The sequence below is a fragment of the Protopterus annectens genome, chromosome 9.part0 (assembly GCF_019279795.1).
Source record: "Protopterus annectens isolate FY-2018-M chromosome 9.part0, PAN1.0, whole genome shotgun sequence".
Lineage (NCBI taxonomy): Eukaryota > Metazoa > Chordata > Ceratodontiformes > Protopteridae > Protopterus > Protopterus annectens.
In genome coordinates this window covers 114,346,106-114,366,688 of record NC_056743.1, presented here as the reverse complement: position 1 = coordinate 114,366,688, position 20,583 = coordinate 114,346,106, and the positions used below count along the sequence as shown (strand labels likewise).

The 20,583-nt window shown below is 38.8% G+C and overlaps 1 protein-coding gene across 1 annotated transcript in view; it reads left to right on the top strand.

Annotated features, from left to right (window-relative positions):
• The window catches only part of LOC122811072 (diacylglycerol kinase zeta-like), a 3,109,428-nt gene that overhangs the window by 1,551,012 nt on the left and 1,537,833 nt on the right, over positions 1-20,583 (top strand). The window contains exon 10 of the mRNA XM_044082630.1: positions 656-727. Coding sequence (XP_043938565.1) covers positions 656-727 — 72 coding nt within the window. The remainder of the gene's footprint in view (positions 1-655; positions 728-20,583) is intronic.

Here is a 20,583-nt window from a genome sequence, read left to right as displayed (position 1 = left end):
ATATGTTATTTAGTAGGCATTAGTTTTGAATGTTTAGCATAAAAACAGAAAGGAAAGACTATGATCATTATATGGCATTGACAGCTGCCGTAGAAGATCTGTAATATTGGAGTGAAAGAACAGAAAAATGGTGAAGAAGAAATAGTAGAACTGAGAAGGTATTGATCTGGGGCTGATTTAGAGAAGTACTTTGGGCAGAGAGAGTAGTGAGGCACTATAACACCTTGTCACAGGCAATGATAGGAGTGCAGATCATTGTAGGAGCCCAGGGATAGCTGTAACTGATGGCAGAAGCAGTGGGAAGTGGAGACAGGCTGTAATTCCTTTACTGTCATCAACTTTGCATATTCAAAAGCAGCCCTGAAAATGGCTATAGATATACAGCCTCAACACACACGTTTGTATTTCAGAGTTGGAGTGAATTTTTGCCTGCAGTCAAAACAACCAGGTGATAATACTAAGTCTGTCTCTCTGTCACACACATACATACACACACACATTATATGTAGACTTTATATAAAATTATGGTGCTTCGTATGGTATATGGATTCATACGGGGTATATATTTAATATGTAAATGCATGTATGTAGGTGCTTCCATGCAATGTGCATTTATACAGAGCACTGACTTTAATGTAATTTTTTTTCCTTTTAGAATTCTCTGAAATCCAGCAAAAAGAAGAAGAGAGCATCCTTTAAACGGAAATCCAGCAAAAAAGGAGCAGAGGTGTGTCTGTCAAACCTTTTTGTATGCTTTCTTTGTGAACCTATTTGACATTGCGATATTATTTAAGTACTATGACAAAAGTTAGTTCTAATTACCTTCCCTGCATGAGTTATTAGTAAAAATTCTTTAGATAGGATGATTGATTACATTTGAACTTGTAGGAGAAATAAGGGTATGAATTGTGATAAAGCGTATTCTCTTTCTGTACATAATTTTTAACATATAAATTACAACAGCTAGGTTGGTGCAAGCTGCTGTATGTTACTAAAAGTGAAAAAATGAATAAAAGGAAAGAAGTGAATGGAGAAAGTTGACTATATAGATTTATGGAAGCAGATTGTAGAATGCATCATTTTTGTAGCTCAGCAGATCTGGATAAACTTATTATTTATGAATGTATTTATTTATTTATGATATGTAAATGAACTAGTCTTAAGATGCTTTTTTTGGCCAAAGCATGGGCCAGAGGCACAGACTTATTTATAGTGGTCAGTATTATGTATATCCTGTGAGATATATTGTTACATATCTTGAGAGGTTAACATGTACGGGGAATAGCGTTAAGTAAAGTTGACTGAGCAGTTGTGGATTTAACTTTTAACTAAAGGTAAGCAAAAATTAACTTTTAGAGTAGCAGCTGTACATCTGTAATAAACATGTAATTATAACAACACAGAAGTACATATGCATAGTATTAGTAAATAAAGTATTAATGGCAAGTAGAATCCCATCATTGCAATGAGAGCTGAAATGTTCACGTTAACAGTCCAACCTAAATACAGGCTGTGTTAAATATATCACTAAGTGAAATAACAAGGCACTTGATCAAATATCATGACTACGTACCGTTCTTGGTATGGTAAAATATTACAGTTGCCTGCAGTCTGTAGTACATGGAGTAGACAAATTAAATTAATTATTGTGTAATGAAGAAACACACAGTAAAGACTATGTTATGAGGTACAATTCTCATTAAGCAATTTTCATAGATAAGGGAAGCTGATGGAACTTTGATGCCAAACTCCGTAAGAAGAGAAGGATTTAATAGACGACTGTCATGTTTTGGGTGACAGTTCTCCCTCTTGGTCCAGTATTTATCAATGTAGAATTTCACATAAATAGTTTTTACAAATATTAAGATATCTGTATCAGAACTTAGATGTTATCTGTATCAGTAAGGCAGTTTATACCGTTCCCATTTATAATTTTCAGATTTTAATTTTTGATTTTGTATGTGAGTTTTAAATGTATGTAAGGACACATAGATTGAATGGATTTGCACAGTCATAAAGTATCCAAAACATATGCAGTAGATATTATCATAGATTAAGTAACTTGGTGTATCAGTTTTGCCCATAGCTGTAAGTTTATGAGGATTTAGATCTCCTTTCACTTTTGTCATAATACCTTATTCTGTCTGACTGTAGACATCTTTCTCCTCCTGATAAAGGTGGCAATAGCCCTTTTGATTGTCTTGAAATCCTTATTTGTGGATATGGAAAATTAACTTGTTGCAGAAATAAAATTATTTCATAAGGACAGTCATCCTTAAGATTTATGTTTTGGTGATAGATTGCTCCCTGAATGGTGTACACTGTTTGCTCTTATAGGATTATTACCTTCTGATGCTGCTGAACGGACCATATGCCTTAATTGATTTTAACAGTTAACATTTGCTTAATCTGCCGCTGATGTTACAAGTGTGGCCCAAGTAATACAGCTCTATAACAATTCATTTGCGTCTGCTTTATCTCCGCTGACTATACTTTGATTATGCTAAGTTAACTACTGAGTTGCGCCTGACTGGTTGTACTGAGTTACAGTTCAAACCAGCATTTCACTTTGTCTATACACGCCTTACTTCAAGCTGAGATGTTTTTAGTATCCTGACCACTGTTGTAGCGTTTGCCACGTGCGCTAAGGAAATTACTGAGTCGCGCCTGACTGGCTGTACTGATTTACAGTCCATACCTGCATTTCACTCTGTATATAAACGCTATATTTTAAGCGGAGATGCTTTTTAGTATCCCGACCACTGCTGTAGCGTCTGCCACGTGCGCTAAGTAAATTATTGAGTCCCGCCTGACTGGTTGTACTGAGTTTCAGTTCAAACCTGCATTTCACTTTGTATATAAACACTATATTTCAAGCTGAGATGCTTTTTAGTATCCCGACCACTGCTATAGTGTTTTCCACGTGCTACTGCCCTTAATTTTACTTAACTTAGTATATCTGTTTGATAATTTAGATGTTATTCTATGAATCCAGTAGGTAATAACAGAATAGTTTACCTTTACTTATATATTACCTTATAGAATTAGTTCCATTTTATTGCGACCTTATTCTTATGTTATTTGGCTTGTTAATTGCTTTTGATTATAAAGATAAGGGCACTCCTTACCTAACTCACATTTCAGCGACCGCTGCTGAGACCTATAACACTCAAACAGAATATGTTGTCTTTTATAAATTAACTTTCCTGCTGTTCTCCTGTTAGTCGACAAACTGGCTAACTTGCACACTCTAGGCTGTTTCAAAAATATCTAGTCTCACACAGGCTTGTAGTGTATGTCAGTCAACGGATGCTTTTCCTTACAATCCAGGACACAACTAATTATTTTAAGCTGTAAACTGTTGAGGTTAAGCATCATTTGATAATTGAACACTCTTAGATAACTAATTAATCCTGTGTAATTGTGAACTTAGGTATTGTTTGGTAATTAAACAGTCCTAATATTGTTTTATTAATTAACATAATGTTATAGCGACTGTAAGCAACACTCATGATATACAATATTGTTGAAATTTTTGAATGTCTTGAAGTCAATGTTATTGTGCAAAGTCACTTTACATAAGGAAACCCTTACTATGAATGCTAGTCCTTATCAAACCTTTGAAACCTTAGTCCACTGTTAAGTTATTAACTGTTTTGTTTTATATAATGATACCTGATACTATTAGAAAAGTATAGATCCATGAATACCAAGTAATATTACTGGTTACCATTTTTAGAGTGTTTGAAACTTACAGTTATGCTTTAGTGCTGCCTACCTCACTGCCTTCTCTTTTTCCTTATCTACAGTACTTAACCTGTGCTCCAGACTGTCTCTGCACCAAATATCTGCTATCTCCCATCTGGATACCACTGTACAATAGGGAAAATAAAGGAAAACCTCTAACAGCTCCCAAAGTGACTATTAGCTCTGAAAGACAGTGAAAGTATGTATTGATACTGGCACACATATATTGTTAAATAATGGTTGTAATGACGCTTAGAAAACTAAGCCACCCAGACAGGTTTCCCAGCAGCCATACCGTCTTAGAAACCTTTCTTCTCTGTCTAGCATTGTTTGATATACTTTTTCTACCCCCTTTTTCTCTCTCTCTTCACTTTGAATATCTATCTGTAGCTTGGCATCTACCTCTTGCCCCATAGTACCAGACCCTTGGTGGTGACCAAACTTGGCTTTGCTTAGTACTTCACTCCTTACTGCTAAACCCTTTTAGCTTGCCTTACTCTGCTCCCTCAGTCTGTCTATACTCCTTCCTTTTTGAAATAGCCATTCCTAATTATCTCCTTTCCTATAACATCCTCACCATCTCGCTAGCAGAGTCTATACCTGTGGCTAAACTCTCATACTTCCAGACTTACCTTCTGGATTTTCTCACTTTGCTGATTGTCTTCATCCACACTCTGCTCTCTTGTCTCGGGCTCACTCCGCTCCCCTACCCTGCCCCCAATTCCCACCGCCCAGGGTCCTACCTTTATTCCCCCACTTGACACACCCCCTACCAATAAAGTATAATCTCCTCCTTAGCAGGCCTCACCCTTATCTCTTTTAACCACACCCATCTTACTCAGACCTACCCTCCTCACTACCTATTAAAGTCTTTATACTACTTCACTTTCCTCTTCTTTCTATTTTTCTTTATCTCATTTCCTTTAACATACAGAATGGGTACATTATCTTTCCCATCATACCTTCAGATAACTATCTGTTTAACACTCTTAATACCTCTTGTAACTACTTATTTCCTAACCACATATGAATATCCTCTCCCCTCTACTCTTGTGTTTCCCTCTAAACATACCACTTCACCATCCTCACCATGTACTCCTGCCACCTTAAATCTCACTATCAAATCTAATTACCTATTTACCAAACACCACAAACTTGCTTACTTTAAGCTTAGCAAACAAAAAACTAGAAAATATATCAACATCTTATATAAACAATGCCAGCTTGAATATTTCTTATATTTCCAATCACTGCTGGATGGAGACATTCACTCTAACCCTGGCCCAATTACCACAAACATCAATAGTCACACAAAACATGACAAAACCTCTCCTATATCATCACACACTTCTGCCAACTCTCTTACTATAGCTCATCTTAATATCTAAGCATTTGTAATAAAATCTCTCAACTACATGCCCTTTTAGATGTTAATCATTTTGATATCCTATGCCTATCAGAAACATGGCTAAAACCTACCATTAAGGATAACGAAATTACCCCTCCTGGGTATAATATCCTCAGAGTAGACCGTAACACCAAAAAGGGAGGAGGTGTAGCAATTCTCTACAAAACACAACTTCAAATTAGTATAACAAATCTGAACCTTCCTCTAAGGCAGAATGCAGAAGTAATCACCTCAAAATTACAAATTAACCCTAATAAAGCTATCAACATAATTTGTGTATATCTCCCCCCAGGAAATGACACTGACACATTAGAATGTATTCTTAGCCACTTGTCTAACAACCTCCCCCAAGGAACACTAGTTCTAGGTGACTTTAACATTGATTGGAATTCTTGTAATAGCATAAATCCCACATCCCACATAAACCTATATGCTTTTACTCAACTCATTAACTGTCCAACCAGAACTGATAAATACAACAACCATGAATCCATCCTAGACTGGATTCTGATTAATACACCTCAACAAACCTACCAGTCTGGTACCCTTCCCAATGATCTAAGCGGCCATTCTTTAACCTATGTCATTAGACACAAAACCAACTTAACTTTACCTACCATCTTTAGAACACTTCGAACAAAAAAACATTTTAACCCTGAACATTTTCAAGCTGATCTGAAACAAACAAATTGGTCCTCACTTAAATATCTCCCACTTAATGAAGCAGTAGAATACTTTAACTCTACGTTCTTATCAATTCTAGACCAACATGCCCCAACACGAACCATCAGAACTAAAACAAAAATAGCACCCTGGCTAACTAATAATACTAGGCATAAAATCATTCTTAGAAATAAATCTTGGTCTAAATGGCGAACCACTAAAAATCTAACTGACCGCCAAAATTTCAGAGAACTTAGAAACAACACCAAAAGATCTATCCTAACAGACAAAAGAACTATTACCTCCAGCTACAGCATAACACTAATAAAGAACCTAAAAATTCTGGGCCAGTATTAACAATCTTCTATCCCCAGGTCATTCCATTTCACCTAATCCCCAGGACTCTAACCCAGATAACCCTAAACAAACAGCAAATGATTTCAACTTGTTCTTCACAAATACTATCAAAACACTTGCTAGTCATTTATCTCCTGATACGTCAAACCTACTTCCACCTATATCAAATCCACCTCCTACCCTCCACTTACAACCTGTCTCTACCTCCTTCATCACATCACTGCTCCAAAACTAAAACCAACCACTCCCTCTGCAGACAAACTGCCTGCAGAATTCCTGCAGGTAGGTGCCAAAGCCTTAAGCTATCCTATTTCCATCCTAATTAACAGATCTATAAAGGAAGGAATCTTCCTCTCTCTGGAAGATATCTCACATCATCCCACTACATAAAGGAGGCAGCTGTAATGAGTTTTCCAATTTTCGACCAATAGCTCTACTCTCACCACTTGCAAAAATTATGGAAAATGTATTCACAAACAAATACTAAATCACCTTCTTAACAACAACCTACTCTCTAACTGTCAGCATGGTTTCAGACCCTCACACAGTACCACTACAGCTTTACTCTCCTTCACTGACTCCATTAACACTAACCGTAACAACTACTTATCATCCTCAGTCTTCATCGATCTATCCAAAGCGTTTGATATGGTGAATCACAAACTTTTACTACATATTCTCAAATATTTTGGTCTTGACCAGCTAGCCTTATCCTGGTTTGAATCTTACCTAGAAAATCGTAAGCAGGCAGTACTTTGGAAAAACTCACTTTCAAATCTTCTACCTATCTCCATAGGAACTCCCAAGGCTCAATCCTAGGCCCTTTACTATTTTCAATTTTTATCAATGACCTTCAAGCTGCTATTCCTCATGCTACCTGTATTCAATACGCAGATGATTCTACTATAATCTGTACTGCTAACTCTCTAACAGAACTCCAGTCACTTACTCAAAAGCTTTTAACACTGTAGAACAATGGTTCTCTGACCGCTGTCTACTCCTTAACCCCAAGAAAACCAAACTGTTACTTTTTCACCTACTGTAAATTGACTACACCACACTTTACTCTTACATCCTCTGACAGAACACTCATTTCCCCTGACTTAACCACAAAACTATTAGGAATAACCATTGATAATAACCTCAACTTTGATTCTCACATCAACAACACCATAAAATTAGTAAATAAAAAATAGGATCCCTTTACAGAATAAAACCTTTCCTAACGCCTACAGCAAGACCCATCATTGCTAGGTCTCACCTAATTTCTACTCTTCTCTATGCTTGTCCCATTTATACTAATCTTTCCAAAAACAACATGAAGAAACTTGAAACATCCTATCATAACATAGCTCGATTTGCTGTAGGATCTCCTTTTCGAACTCATCACTGCCAGAACCTAAAAGAACTAGGCTGGCTTGAACTTCCTAACCAACTTGTTCTTCAACAAATCTTAATAGCTCATAAGATTCTATATCAGCCAACCAATACACCAATACTCTCTAGCCTTATTTCCCATACAAAACCTGAAACAACAGCTCTGCCAACAAACTCCTGATTAATATTAGTAAATCTCACAATCATGCAGGTGACTGTTTATTCTCCAACTCTGTTGGAAAAACATGGAATAATCTACCCTCTCATATCACTTCTTTAACCTCTTTCCAAATTTTTAAAATCAACTAAAGACTCATCTCAATAAACACTGGCTTTGCTCCTGCACTAATCCAGACTAATGCTCACTCTGCTCCTGCACTAATCCAGACTAATGCTCACTATATAAAAAAAAAATTTTAAATTCTAGTATCTTATTTTATCTTTTTAAATCATATGTTTAAATTGCTTTGTGTCTCATGTAATATTTTCATGCCTTTTTGTGAACTTGTACAACATATGGAGCTTTTCTCCCCGGGCCTCTACTGAAAATGGACATATATCCAGTTGGACTAGCCCGGTCAACAAATGTAAAATAAATAAATGTGTCCAATTTTTTAGCTCTGTTCTGAGTTAAAGACTGCACAGTTGTGAGTGTGTGTGTATTGGATTTATACATGACACCAATGCATTTGAGTTAATTCATTTAGATATTTACGCAACTGCCAAGTGACAAACTTAGAATACTATCATGAGTTCTCTCTAGGGAAAATTGATTTATAAAGATTTGGTTTGAAATCCAGTATCTTAGATTTTAACTATTTGTAGAAGATAAGGAGTACATCTGGAAAGATTATGAAAGTATATGATTCTTCATTATGTTTATGTTGTTTTTAAAGAATAGTATTCATGCTAAGGAGAGATTATGCAAAATTAAAAAAAGTATTCTAATAATATGATTAAACGATGAGGTAAAACAGGACATCCCTGTCTGGTACCTGTTGAGATTTTTATGGGTAGCAATGCTTTGCCACTGATTGCACTGCAGATTTCGACTGACTCATGCATGATTTTAACTGTCTACATGAAATCCTTAGGGAAAAGGATATTTGTTTAGAACTTTGAATAAGGATATAAGGTGACATTCAAAGATGTTTTTCCCTGTTGTTCTGCTCCCTCATAATTATGATATATGGGCTATTTCAGCTTTATATTGTTACCCTGGGTGTGTCTTGATGGCACAAAACTGAACTGGAAGCAGGACATGACATGGTTACTAATTAAACTGAATTTTTTGACAGTATAATTGAGGGAAGGTTTTGGCTGACATTTTTGATTGAGATAGGATGATGATTCTTAATTTGAGAAGAACCTGAGTTAGGTCTAGGAACATAGGAATAATACTAGGCAAGAAGTAACAGCGATTATAAAACGTTTAGCCATATACACCATTAAGTAGACAAACTTAAAAGTTATTGCCACCTTTTTCAAGCATTTAATATTGTTTACCTTCCAAATTCAGCAAGGCTTTGCATGATAAGCCGGGGATAAATTTGAGTCTTCCCATCTGGTCATCAAAACTAGCCTCGAAGGTAGCCAAAGTAATACTTTGCTTGACTGATAGTAGCAACTTATTCCATAAGCTGTAACTACCCTGAGTTAGAAAGTCTTGTTTATATTTTGGTGTAGATGTAGGTCTCTAATGTGAATGTGGCTCCAAACACTAGACACACGTCACCTCAGAGCAACCATTAGGCTACTGAGTTTAAGGAAAGTCGTACTAGTCTTTTGGGATAGTTGAAGGATTTAAGACCTTTAATTTTTGTGTGATGTTTCCAGTTAAGTGATATGCCTAAAGGTGTACATTCCAAAGGGGGCATTATATTCAGTGATGGATCTGTTAAATAAAGAATACAAGGGTAGTATGACTTTCCTTGGTACCTCACTGAACCAGATGGACAGATGCACTGTCTATGATGGAAACATGATAATGAAATGAAAGAGATTTGCCCACATAAGTACTCAAATCTGTCATATCTGTCTGAAGAAGAGTGCTTTTTATAACATATTACATGGGAGCAGCTTTTCTGCCTAATTCAGCTATGCTGCACTTTTTTACATTTAACTTGCTGTTTTCTTTACACCAGGTATGTGCATATTTCTAAGCCTGACTTGAGCTGTTTAGTATTAATAGATGAGTGGATAACAGTACCCAGCTTGCATTCATCTGCAAACTTATTCAGTCACTCTTCTGAGGTATTGGCTTGGGTGTCTGAAAAAATAAGTACCAAACAGGAGAGCACAAGTCCCTGTGGTGCCCTGCTCCAACACCTCCTTAGACACCTGGTACAGTGTCCACACTGAAGGCTAGTGTGGTGTCTGCTGCACCCAGCAAGACGGAGCCTTCCATGATGGTAGCAAAGGGGTAACCTAAGGTGATATGTTTAGAGAGACCAAAGGGTATGCATCAAGTTCTAGTTAGGGAAGAGGTCCTGGAAACTTTATTTGAGGTCAGCCAGCCATAATGTTCCATGTGAGTTGTTTATCTCACGTTTATTCTCACTGATGGGTTCGGAGCCGATCCTCGGCTCCGACACGGCCGATAACAAAGCTCAAGGTTTGCCAGTAGCACGAGACCAAGCCCCTTATCTCACAATGCACTGCTGGAATTACCTCAGATCTAGTTTGCCGCGACAAGAGAGATCTCGGTGATCCAGCTAGCTCGGACCATTTGTGGGAAAAATAACAGCAAGTTTATTAAAAAAAAATTATTTTTCTTACAAAAATAGTGTGTTAATATTAGGTTGTTTATTAATATAATCTATAGTTTAGGTAGTTTTAAACAGTTTAAATAGTTAGTGCCATTTTGGCTTCTTGGTTCGTGTGGGCCTTTAGCCCTATTTACTTTTATTAGTTCTTCTAATAGTCAGGGTTCTTCTCTGTGGGCCTTAGCCCTATATTTATAATCTGTAATTATATTGTTCTAGTTAGTGCCCGGTTTGGGCTTAGTAGTTTGTGGATCTTTACAAGTGAGTAAAGATTTTTCTATCTTACTGCTCTCAGTTTATTGTTTCTTGTTAACTATGTCGGATGAAAAGGAGAAATCCTATCCTAAATCGGGATTCAAAAAATGCCCAGATTGTGGGCAGAAAATGTCCGTCACTGATGGACACATTCAATGTGTCTACTGTCTGGGGGCTAAACACCTCCAAGGCACTTGCAGCATTTACCATTCCTTTTCTTCGAGTCCTCTTGGAGAGAAGGAGGAAGCTAATAGATAGGGGATTGCTACAACAATCTTTTTCTTAGGTTTTGAGTAGCCATGAGGGTACTATCTCGTCCTCCAAATCCTCAAAATCCAGATCTTCAGACAAAGTGACAAAAAAGGCAAAAATTTCAGAAGGAGGGTCATCGGTTCCACAGACCTCGGAGCCGGATAGGGAAAGTCGATTGGATGTGCTCCATAGATCTCAAGGACACGTACTATCACATAAAGATGAACAGACGACGCTCCAGAGATCATCTGTGCTTCCGGCTGGGAGCCAATCATTGCCAGTTTTGAGCCCTGCCCTTTGGTCTCACTACAGCCCTCAGAGTGTTCACCAAATGCATAGCAGTGGTCATGGCTCACCTGAGACGTCTAGAATTCCAGGTGTTTCCATACCTAGACGATTGGCTCCTCACCGCTGCCACCAGGCATCAATTGACTCAGGCAACACAATACACTCTGACACTCTGCCGTCAATTAGGCATTGCAATCAACTTCGAAAAGTCGGTCTTGTCGCCGTCGCAGCATACCATTTTTATAGGAGCAGAGTTACGATACCTCAACTACCACTCTACGTCTCCCTGTCGAAAGAGTCTCTCTTCTCCGCCAAAACATCAGCTCACTGGTGTTAAAGAACAAAGCTACAGCAGCAGAGGTATTGAAGGTGCTAGGTTTGATGAGGCAGCAGTCCTGGCTATACCACTCGCAAGGATGCATATGCAAATTCTTCAATGGTTTCTCTTCGCTCAGTGGTCTTATCAAAAACTACCAATGCACCACATGATTCTCATCAAGGATTCTTGCAGGAGAGACCTTCTGTGGTGGTTGACATCTCTTCATGTCACAATTGGAAGACCCTTTGCCCCCTCCCCAGTAGCCTCTGTGACCACGGACGCTTCCCTGATAGGGTGGGGGGCATTTTCAGGGAATGACTGCCCAAGGCACATGGACAGATCAAGAACCACATCTGAACATCAATGTTCTAGAGTTGGGAGCAGTGCTTCTGGCGTTGCAGTACTTTCAAGACTCTCTCCCTCTAGGAACTATTGCAATTCAGAAGGACAGCATGTCAGTAGTCTGGTACTTGAACAAGCAAGGCGGAACCAAGTCTTACCCCCTTTGTCAAGAAGCCCTCAGGGTCTGGCAATGGGCTGTGTCATCCCAGCATTTTCTGTTAGCAATGCACATCCTGGGGAAATCCAACGTGATAGCGGACAAGCTAAGCAGGGCGATATTGCTCCCTCATGAGTGATCTCTCAAACAACAGGTTGCAGATTTGATTTTCCGCAAATGGGGCCAGCCTTGCTGCGACCTTTTTGCCAGCCACATCAATTCAAAATGCAGAAGCTACTTTGCCCTAATACCACCTCCCGGTCATCCCCCGAGAGATACACTCTTACACGATTGGCCCCTGGGTCTCCTTTATGCATTTCCACCCTTCCCATTAATATCCAGACTTTTACAGAAAGCAAAATCGCTGAGAAGGACTGTTATACTCATAGCCCCCTACTGGCCTCGACAGATTTGGTTTCCGTTTCTCCACTGTCATCTGTTGAAAGATCCATGGATCCTGGACCCAGTTCCAGACCTTCTGACACACCCGTCAGGGGACCTTCATCCTTCATTGCAGTCCCTGAAACTGACTGCGTGGCTAATCCACTTCCCCTAATTGCCAGGCTTCATTCAATTTCAGAAGATACAAGACAAATTCTCTTGTCTTCTCACAAGCCGTCTACCAGGAAATTATATGGCAGTAAATGGAAAAGGTTTTCAGTTTGGGCCAACATGCAGAACATTGACCCTTTCCGAGCTCTGCTATCTTCTATCTTAGAATTTTTGACAAAAATTTTTAAGGAAGGGGCAGCAGCTGCTACAGTTCGGGTTCAGTTAGCTGCCATCTCAAATTTTCACCTTGGGTTTGGTGGCTCAGATGTTATGGGCCATAAATTATCTAAGACTTTTCTTAAAGGCGTTCTTCATATGAGACCTCCAATCAAAATTCCCTATACTCCCTGGAATTTAAACCTTATGCTGTCTGAAATTATTCTTCCTCCCTTTGAACCGGCATATTCTTGTGATCTCAAATTTTTATCCTGGAAAACAGTATTTCTTATGGCTATTACTTCTGCCCGCAGAGTGTCAGAACTTCAAGCATTATTTATCAGACCTCCCTACATGATTTTCCATGCTGATAGAGTATCTCTCAGGACAAACCCCTCATTTTTACCCAAAGTCTGTTCTGAGTCAAATATCAATCAGGTCATTGAGCTACCAATCTTTTTTTCCCAACCACTCTAGCAAATTGGAATACATGCTGCACAAACTTGATGTTCACAGACAGCTCAGATTTTATCTTGACAGAACCAAGGATATTAGAAAATCAGGCCAACTTTTTGTATCCTTCTCTGAAGCAAGAAAAGGCAATCCAGTGGCTAAAACAACCTTATCTAAATAGTTATCAGATTGTATATCCTTTGTTTATGAAAATGCGAGCATGCCATTAACACACAAACCTAAGGCTCATTCTACCAGAGCCGTCTCTACGTCTTCTGCTTTTCAAGCTAAATTGCCCTTGACAATATTTGCGCTGCAGCCACTTGATCTAAGCCTCATACCTTTATCACGCATTACAAAGTAGATAAGACTTCATGGGACAGGTCTTCCTTTGGTTCTACGGTACTGAAGAACATACTCCCATGAGCCACCCAGGGTTGAGGGTGCTAGGGACGCTACCCATCAGTGAGAATAAATGTCGAGATTTAACAACTTCACATAAAGAAGTTATGTACTTACCATAACATTCCATGTGAGTTGTTTATCTCGCCTTTATTCTCACTCCTGGCTGACTGTTGACTTAGAGGCTAGTACCATCCTGGTTATTCAATTTCTCTTCTTCCCCTTTTGGGAAGTATTCTTGTTAGAAATACATAAAAAAGTATGTATATGTTTGTGTGTGTATATATATATATATATATATATATATATATATATATATATATATATATATATATATATATATGTGTGTATATACTGTTACTCGCAGCAAACAAGATCTGAGGTAATTCCAGCAGTGCATTGTGGGATAAGGGGCTTGGTCTTGAGCTACTGGCAAACCTTGAGCTTTGCTATTGGTCGTGTCGGAGCCAAGGATCGGCTCCGACTCCATCGGTGAGAATAAACGCGAGATAAACAACTCACATGGAATGTTATGGTAAGTACATAACTTCTTTATTTTTTGTCTGTTTTTCATAAAATTGCAGTTTTCTGTCAAATCACTGGCAAATCATTCAACACTGAAGTCAGAAAGTTGACAGGCATTTGATTTTCAGACTTCATATCCTTAAGAAAATCCACTCTAATGCAAAACCTGTTTATCAACTTTCTAAGTTTATAAGTGCAATATTTATAAATTGTCCCAGTTTTTGGGCCTTTGTTCCCCATTATTTATGGCCTTGTCCAGATTTCTTGTTCTGTGATGTTGAGAGGTATGCTGCCATCCCTTCCTAGTGGAGCCAGTCCACTGCACCTGAACAAGTGCCCCCCCCAAAAAAAAGCAGGGCAGCAAGCAAGTATCAGTGCAAATTTGCTTTATAGTTCATTTACACCTCAGAGTAGACGATATGCTATGGAGTAAAGCTAGAGTTTTTTGAGATGGTCAGTGTACTGCATATGTTTGCGGCCAGTAATCCTCTTTGTGAGGTACTTCTGTGGCTTTTCCAGCTGCTGCAGATGTCTTGTGAGGTACATTTCAAAAGGCGCGTTGTACTCTATAATGGGTCCAGTGAGTGTTGAGTAGAGGGGAACAATGACCTCTTTTTTTTTTCCTGGATGAGAACCCTTTTGTGATGAAGTGTGCCACGTAGAAGGACTTCCTGACTACTGTGGTGATGTGATTATCAAAGGAGAGACTACTGTCCACCTGGGTCCCAAGGTGTCTTATCACACATTCGGTGTTAAGTAGACTGCTGCCTATGTGGTAGTTCACGGGTACACAGTTTTTACCAAAGGGATGACAATGCACTTTTTGGCATTGAACTTGAGGCCATGACTCTGACACCAGGCATCTGTCTCAGTGAGGCCCTTCTGTAGGATGTCCACATCATTTGGGGACTTGACTATGGTTCCTAGTTTGCAGTCATCTGCAAACTTCATTAGCCAGAGGCCTTCAGGGTTAGCCTGTACTTCAGAGAAGTAGATACCAAACAGGAGAGGTCCCAGGACTGAACCCTGTGGTACTCCACTTGTCACTGGTTTGATGTCAGATTTGGGTCTGCAACTTTTACAGTGTGGGTTCTGTCAGTGAGCCAGTTGGCAAACCAATCTTATGACATAGGGATTTATATCTAGTTTAGTGAGTTTAGCTATAATTCCAGAATGGGGGATGGTGCCAAAAGCCTTGGCGAGGTCAAGATAGGCTGTGTGAACCACCATAGCCTCATCTATGGCTTTGGTGACTGCCTCAAAGAAGTTGATTAGGTTCAGGATGCATGACCAGCCTTTCACAAATCCGAATTGGGTGGGGTCCATAGTTTGGAGGTTACCAATGTCTTTATTTATGAATTCCATGATGATACATTCCATGGCCTTGCAGACCAGGCTCATCAGGCTAATAGGGCGATAGTTCCCAGGATCTGTGGTGGCCCCCCTTTTTGGAGTGGGATAACTGTTGTTGTGCGCCATTCAGTGGGCACAAAGCCTGATGTGAGGCTATGATTGAACATGGTGCTTAGGTGGGGAGCCAGTTCTTTCTGAAGTTAGTGTAAAATGCAGCCTGGGATGTTGTCCAGACCCATGGATGCTGTGTTTTTGACTTTAGAGAGTACAGCTTTTACCTGTGTAGTTGTGATTACAGGGACTCTGCATTCTTCCTGTATAGATATGGGCCCTTTAGGGGGTGAGAGGGGGGTAAAGTTAGCACTGAACCTATCTGCCAGGATGTTGGCAATATCAGTTAGTTCTGTAATTTTTGTGCCGTTGTGCTGTAACTCAGAGCAGATCTGGGTATTGCCATGGAGATTCTTGACATAGCTATAGAATGCTTTGTGGCTGTCCTTAGAATCAGTGGCAATTTTATTTTCATAGCTAGCTTTGGAGGCTCTTATAAGGGATCTCAGCTTCTTACTGAGGCTGACCAGGGAGCTCCACCACTCATGGGATTTTACCCTCTTTTGCAACAGTTTCTTCCTTCTGTTGTACAGTTTGTTTATGGCAGGGGACCACCAGATTGGCTTCTTTTTTTGGGAGGATAGCTTCTTGCTTCTGTTTGGGATAGCACGATCTAGGCACTCATGTAAGTGTTTATAGAGTGCATTTGTGTAGGATTCAGCAGTCGTAACTGTATTGTCCATCTGCATGGGTGTCATGAAGTTCGCCACTTCTGTATTAAGAAGCATGAAGTTGGCTTTGGAGAAATGTTTTTACCGTGGTTTCCTTAATGGGGAGGTGGGGGCGGGATGTAGATATCTAGGGTGATTAGCTTATGGTCGGATCTGACCAACGAGGAGTTGACTTCGGGTGTGGTACTCCGGTCACTCATGTTGGTAATGACTAGGTCTAGGATATTGTTGCCCTTGGTGGGTTGTGGATAAGTTGATCCAGGGCACCAGAATTTATGAATTCCAGAAAGCGTTGAGCGAAGGAGTTGGCACATGAGTAGTTTTCCCATTTAATGGTGGGGTACTTGAAATTGCCCATTATTAGGGTGTTTGAACCCTAATATTTTCCATTATATCAAGAAAAGAGGAGTGGGAATCCTGGGGCATGATGGGGGATCTGTAGCAAGCTACAATTTGGATTGCAGTTTTGCCCAGAGTTAGTTGCACTTGTATAACTTCGGATGCATTATGCTGAGCAACCAGCCTGGAGGTGTGGATATCCTTAATGAATATGGACACACCTCCGCCTTTGGTGTTCCGGTCCAGGTTATGTGGCTGAAAAGTGTGGTATGATTTATAGCCTGGTAGTGCGGGCGTGCTCTTTGGAGCCTTGAACCAGGTCTCGGTCACTGCAGAGATATCTATGTTCTCCATTTTAAGGAGTGCCTTAAGTGAGTGCATTTTGAGATTTAGACTTCTAGCATTGAGTAGCATTACCCTCAGTTTTTGCTTGCCTGTTCCTGTTACAGTGGTGAATTTGTCATTTGAACCTCGTCTAAAAAAGGCACTATAGGGGCAGTAAGAGCCTTACCCAGTATCTGGAATCCCATGGGCAACAGGTGCAGGCCATCTCTGGCAAAGCATCGTGGACTGTCGACCATGTCGTCCCAGGCAGGCAAATACTGGATTCCCCTTAGAATGACACCAGAAGCTTAGCCAATTTTTGAAGTCAATCATTTTGTCCTTGTACTGTGGTATCATTCTGGGCAATGGCAGAATGCTACTCAGGGCTAGGGTCATACCTCCCTGGGCTACAAGATCGTAGAACTCTTCCATGTCTCTTTTCATGTAGTCCAGGGAGGTATGTCTCAGGTCATTCACGCCAACATGGACAATGACAGAGTCATATTTGTACTTGTTGTGGAGTGACCTGAGTGCATGGGTTGTGTGGCGGATCCTGGCACCCGACAGGCAGCTGATAGTAACCTTCTCCTTGTTTAGCCTGGTAAGTGGGACATCAGTGTGCCTGACTATAGAGTCACCTTTGACTAGTGTGTTGGGTACGTTGTTTTGCCTAATATATATATATATATATATATATATATATATATATATATATATCTGTGTTTGTCCATAATATCTGAATAAGTGAGTGGGATTTTCATGACAGCATGAAGGAAACATATTCCTTCCTTCTGTGTTTTTCTTCTTAAGTTTTGGATTTTTCTTGGTATATTGATTTATTTTCTTAGTATATTTTATTTTTTATTTATTTTCCATTTGTTTACTAGGTAGTCCGACTGGACACAATGTGACCGTTTTCAGCGGAGGCTCGGGGAGAAAAGCTCCAGATACATAGTAAACAATTATAAAAAATAATAAAAATAAATTGTACAAACATAGCTATTTTGTACAAAGAGCATAGAAAATATAAAAGGAGTAAAATCAGAGTTTTACAATTGATGCAGCATACAGTGGTTAGAATATTGAGAAACAATTAAACAAGATAATATACAACAAATATACAATTGTTTGAACATAAATTCAAAAATAAGTTTCCATAGTCAGGGTCATAAACTAGCAATCATAACTATATTTATATGATTTATATTGCATTTATCTTGTTTTAATGATGGTATATATGTATTATTGTACGTGTCATGTGCACAAATATTTGTATTTATCTATGTATTTACAGTATATTGACAAAGTACTGGGTCACATCAGAGGCTTGGGAGGTCATTGTTAAGAAACTGACAACTGTTGTAAAGCTTGGCATTGAATACCATAAGTTCAGGTTATGCTATAAGAGAATAACTATGTAAAGATAATGTCAGCAGCCAGAATGCATTATAAACTGAATGTTTTACTGTGTACATTAAGAAATGGATAGATTGGCCCAAACTCTGGACTGGTGTGTGCTTTTTTTTTTTTTTTTATTCCTGGGGAAATGCTATTCAGAAGTGAAGAGACATACAAGGGAACAGTTTTATTGGCACACCAGGCTGTAATTTTTTTGATGTCTGTTGTCATGCAAAGCAGACGAAATAGTTGAATCTACCCAAGCTGGAAATGTGAGACTGTAGCCCACTGAAGGAGGGGAGATGGGAGGAGTAACTTGGCCAGGAATTGAAACTTGCAAAACTGCTCCTTGTGAAAAGTCTTTTTTATCTCCGTAATTTGTTGACACTTTTGCAAGTTTCTTTCAGAGAATGTGTAGTACATCAGTAGGAACAACATTTGTTAAACTCAGCACATACCAGTCAATGACGCATGAGCTGCAGACTCTCAAACTTGGCAATTTTTTTCAGGTGGTCCATTCTAAGTGAATGGAAGTCTAGTCTGACAACAAATGGTAGGGCTATTTGTTCTCACAGTCTGTGCATTGAGACAGATTTAGCTTTACAAAGGAATCACAATGTCTGCCCCCATGAGGGCAGACAAGAGTAAAAAAAAATAAAATTAGGAATGAGTACTTATTTTGCTGCAGGCAGCTTCAGGAGGTGCAGTAAATCATTGCAAGATAAAAAATATATGTTTTTTCATTGTTTGCCCGTAGTGGTCCTTTAAGCGCATTTGAAAAAAAAGGAGAGAGGAGTGAAATTTCTAACAGCAGACCATTATCATTGAGTGGATGAGATAGTAAGCTTGTTTTTTTAAGGTCATATAACTATGAAATAAAGAAACAACATATGAAATTCAAGAATGAATGAAATGTTAGAAAATGTGCATCACAAAGAAGTCTGCTAGTAATAAGAGAGGCCCTAGCTGATATCAACAGAAGTGTGGAAAGCAGAATTACAGAATACAAAATAAATGCAACCAACAAACCAAATGCAGGACAAATGCTCCGAGTCCAGAACCAGTCGGGCAGTCAATTATAATACCAAAAAAAATGTATTATGTCAAATACCAAAAACGTGCTTAAAAATACTTAAAAATCCACTGTCACAATCAAAAACGAGCGCTTTTGTCTCTGGCAATTCAAAGACTTTATCAAAGTGGAAAAGCAACCAGAGAAGCATCATTAAATAACCCGCCCCTAGTTAACTCCAACCATTAATATCATGCAGCCAATTAAGCCAACTGAAATACTAGAGACACATATCATCATAGCACAAATAAACAATACCTAAAAAAGTGTATATAAATATACATCTTCATAAATGTTAATTAAATATTGAAATATTAATTAAAATTAACAAATAATTTGAATATTCATATAAAACATTCATCCAGTGAAACCACTAAAATATCCACCAATCTAAATGAAATCCACTACCTTTCAAGGGCTTTTAGTTTCAAAAAACATAAAATGGAAAAATGATCATTTAAATCAGACCATTGCAAAGCATTAGTTCTCAACTGCCATAAGGCTTCCAGCTTTTCCAATTGCCAAGGTCATGGGCCCACCTCTAGGATCTATGTATAAAAAAAAAATCAATAATCGTAAACATGAAAGCATGCCCTTCAAACTCCTTACAATGTTTAGCCAATGCATTATTATAATTTCTATTTTTGATGTCCCTCAGATGTTCATAAATGCGGTTCCTCAATTTCCTCTCCATCTTCCCAATATAGAAACAAGGGCATGCCATACATAAAGCTCCATACACTACCTTAGCTGTCTGGCATGAACCCGTCCTGGCCAACTGTACTGTTACCCTATTAAAGTTAAATGATGGACCCTCTAAAATATGGCAACAATAATTTCAGGCCCCACATTTGCTCGTGGACCCACCTAATTGTGCCCTGCCATATGCTGCCAATATACTCTTAAGACAGTTGCCCTTCCGTATATACAATAACAGGTCTATCAGTAAAACATTGCCTTAAATCATTACAGGAGGATAAAATTACCCAATCTTTATGTAAAATATTTGCAATTTGTTTTCTGTCTTCATTGTATTTGGCAATAAAAGCTGATTGAAAATGATTACTTACAGTACTCTGTGACTCACACATCCCATTCAAATTTAAACTAATATTAGACAACTGGGGGTCAATTACACCTCCACTGGTCAAGCTACAAGTCTCCTGATCACCCTTCTGGGACAAGATAGCCTTAAAATGACCCCTTTTTCTCTTATTTATAACCTCCAACATCATCTCATTGACAAAATCAAAAGGGTACCCCCTCTTCAGGAACATACCTTTCAGTAGAACACATT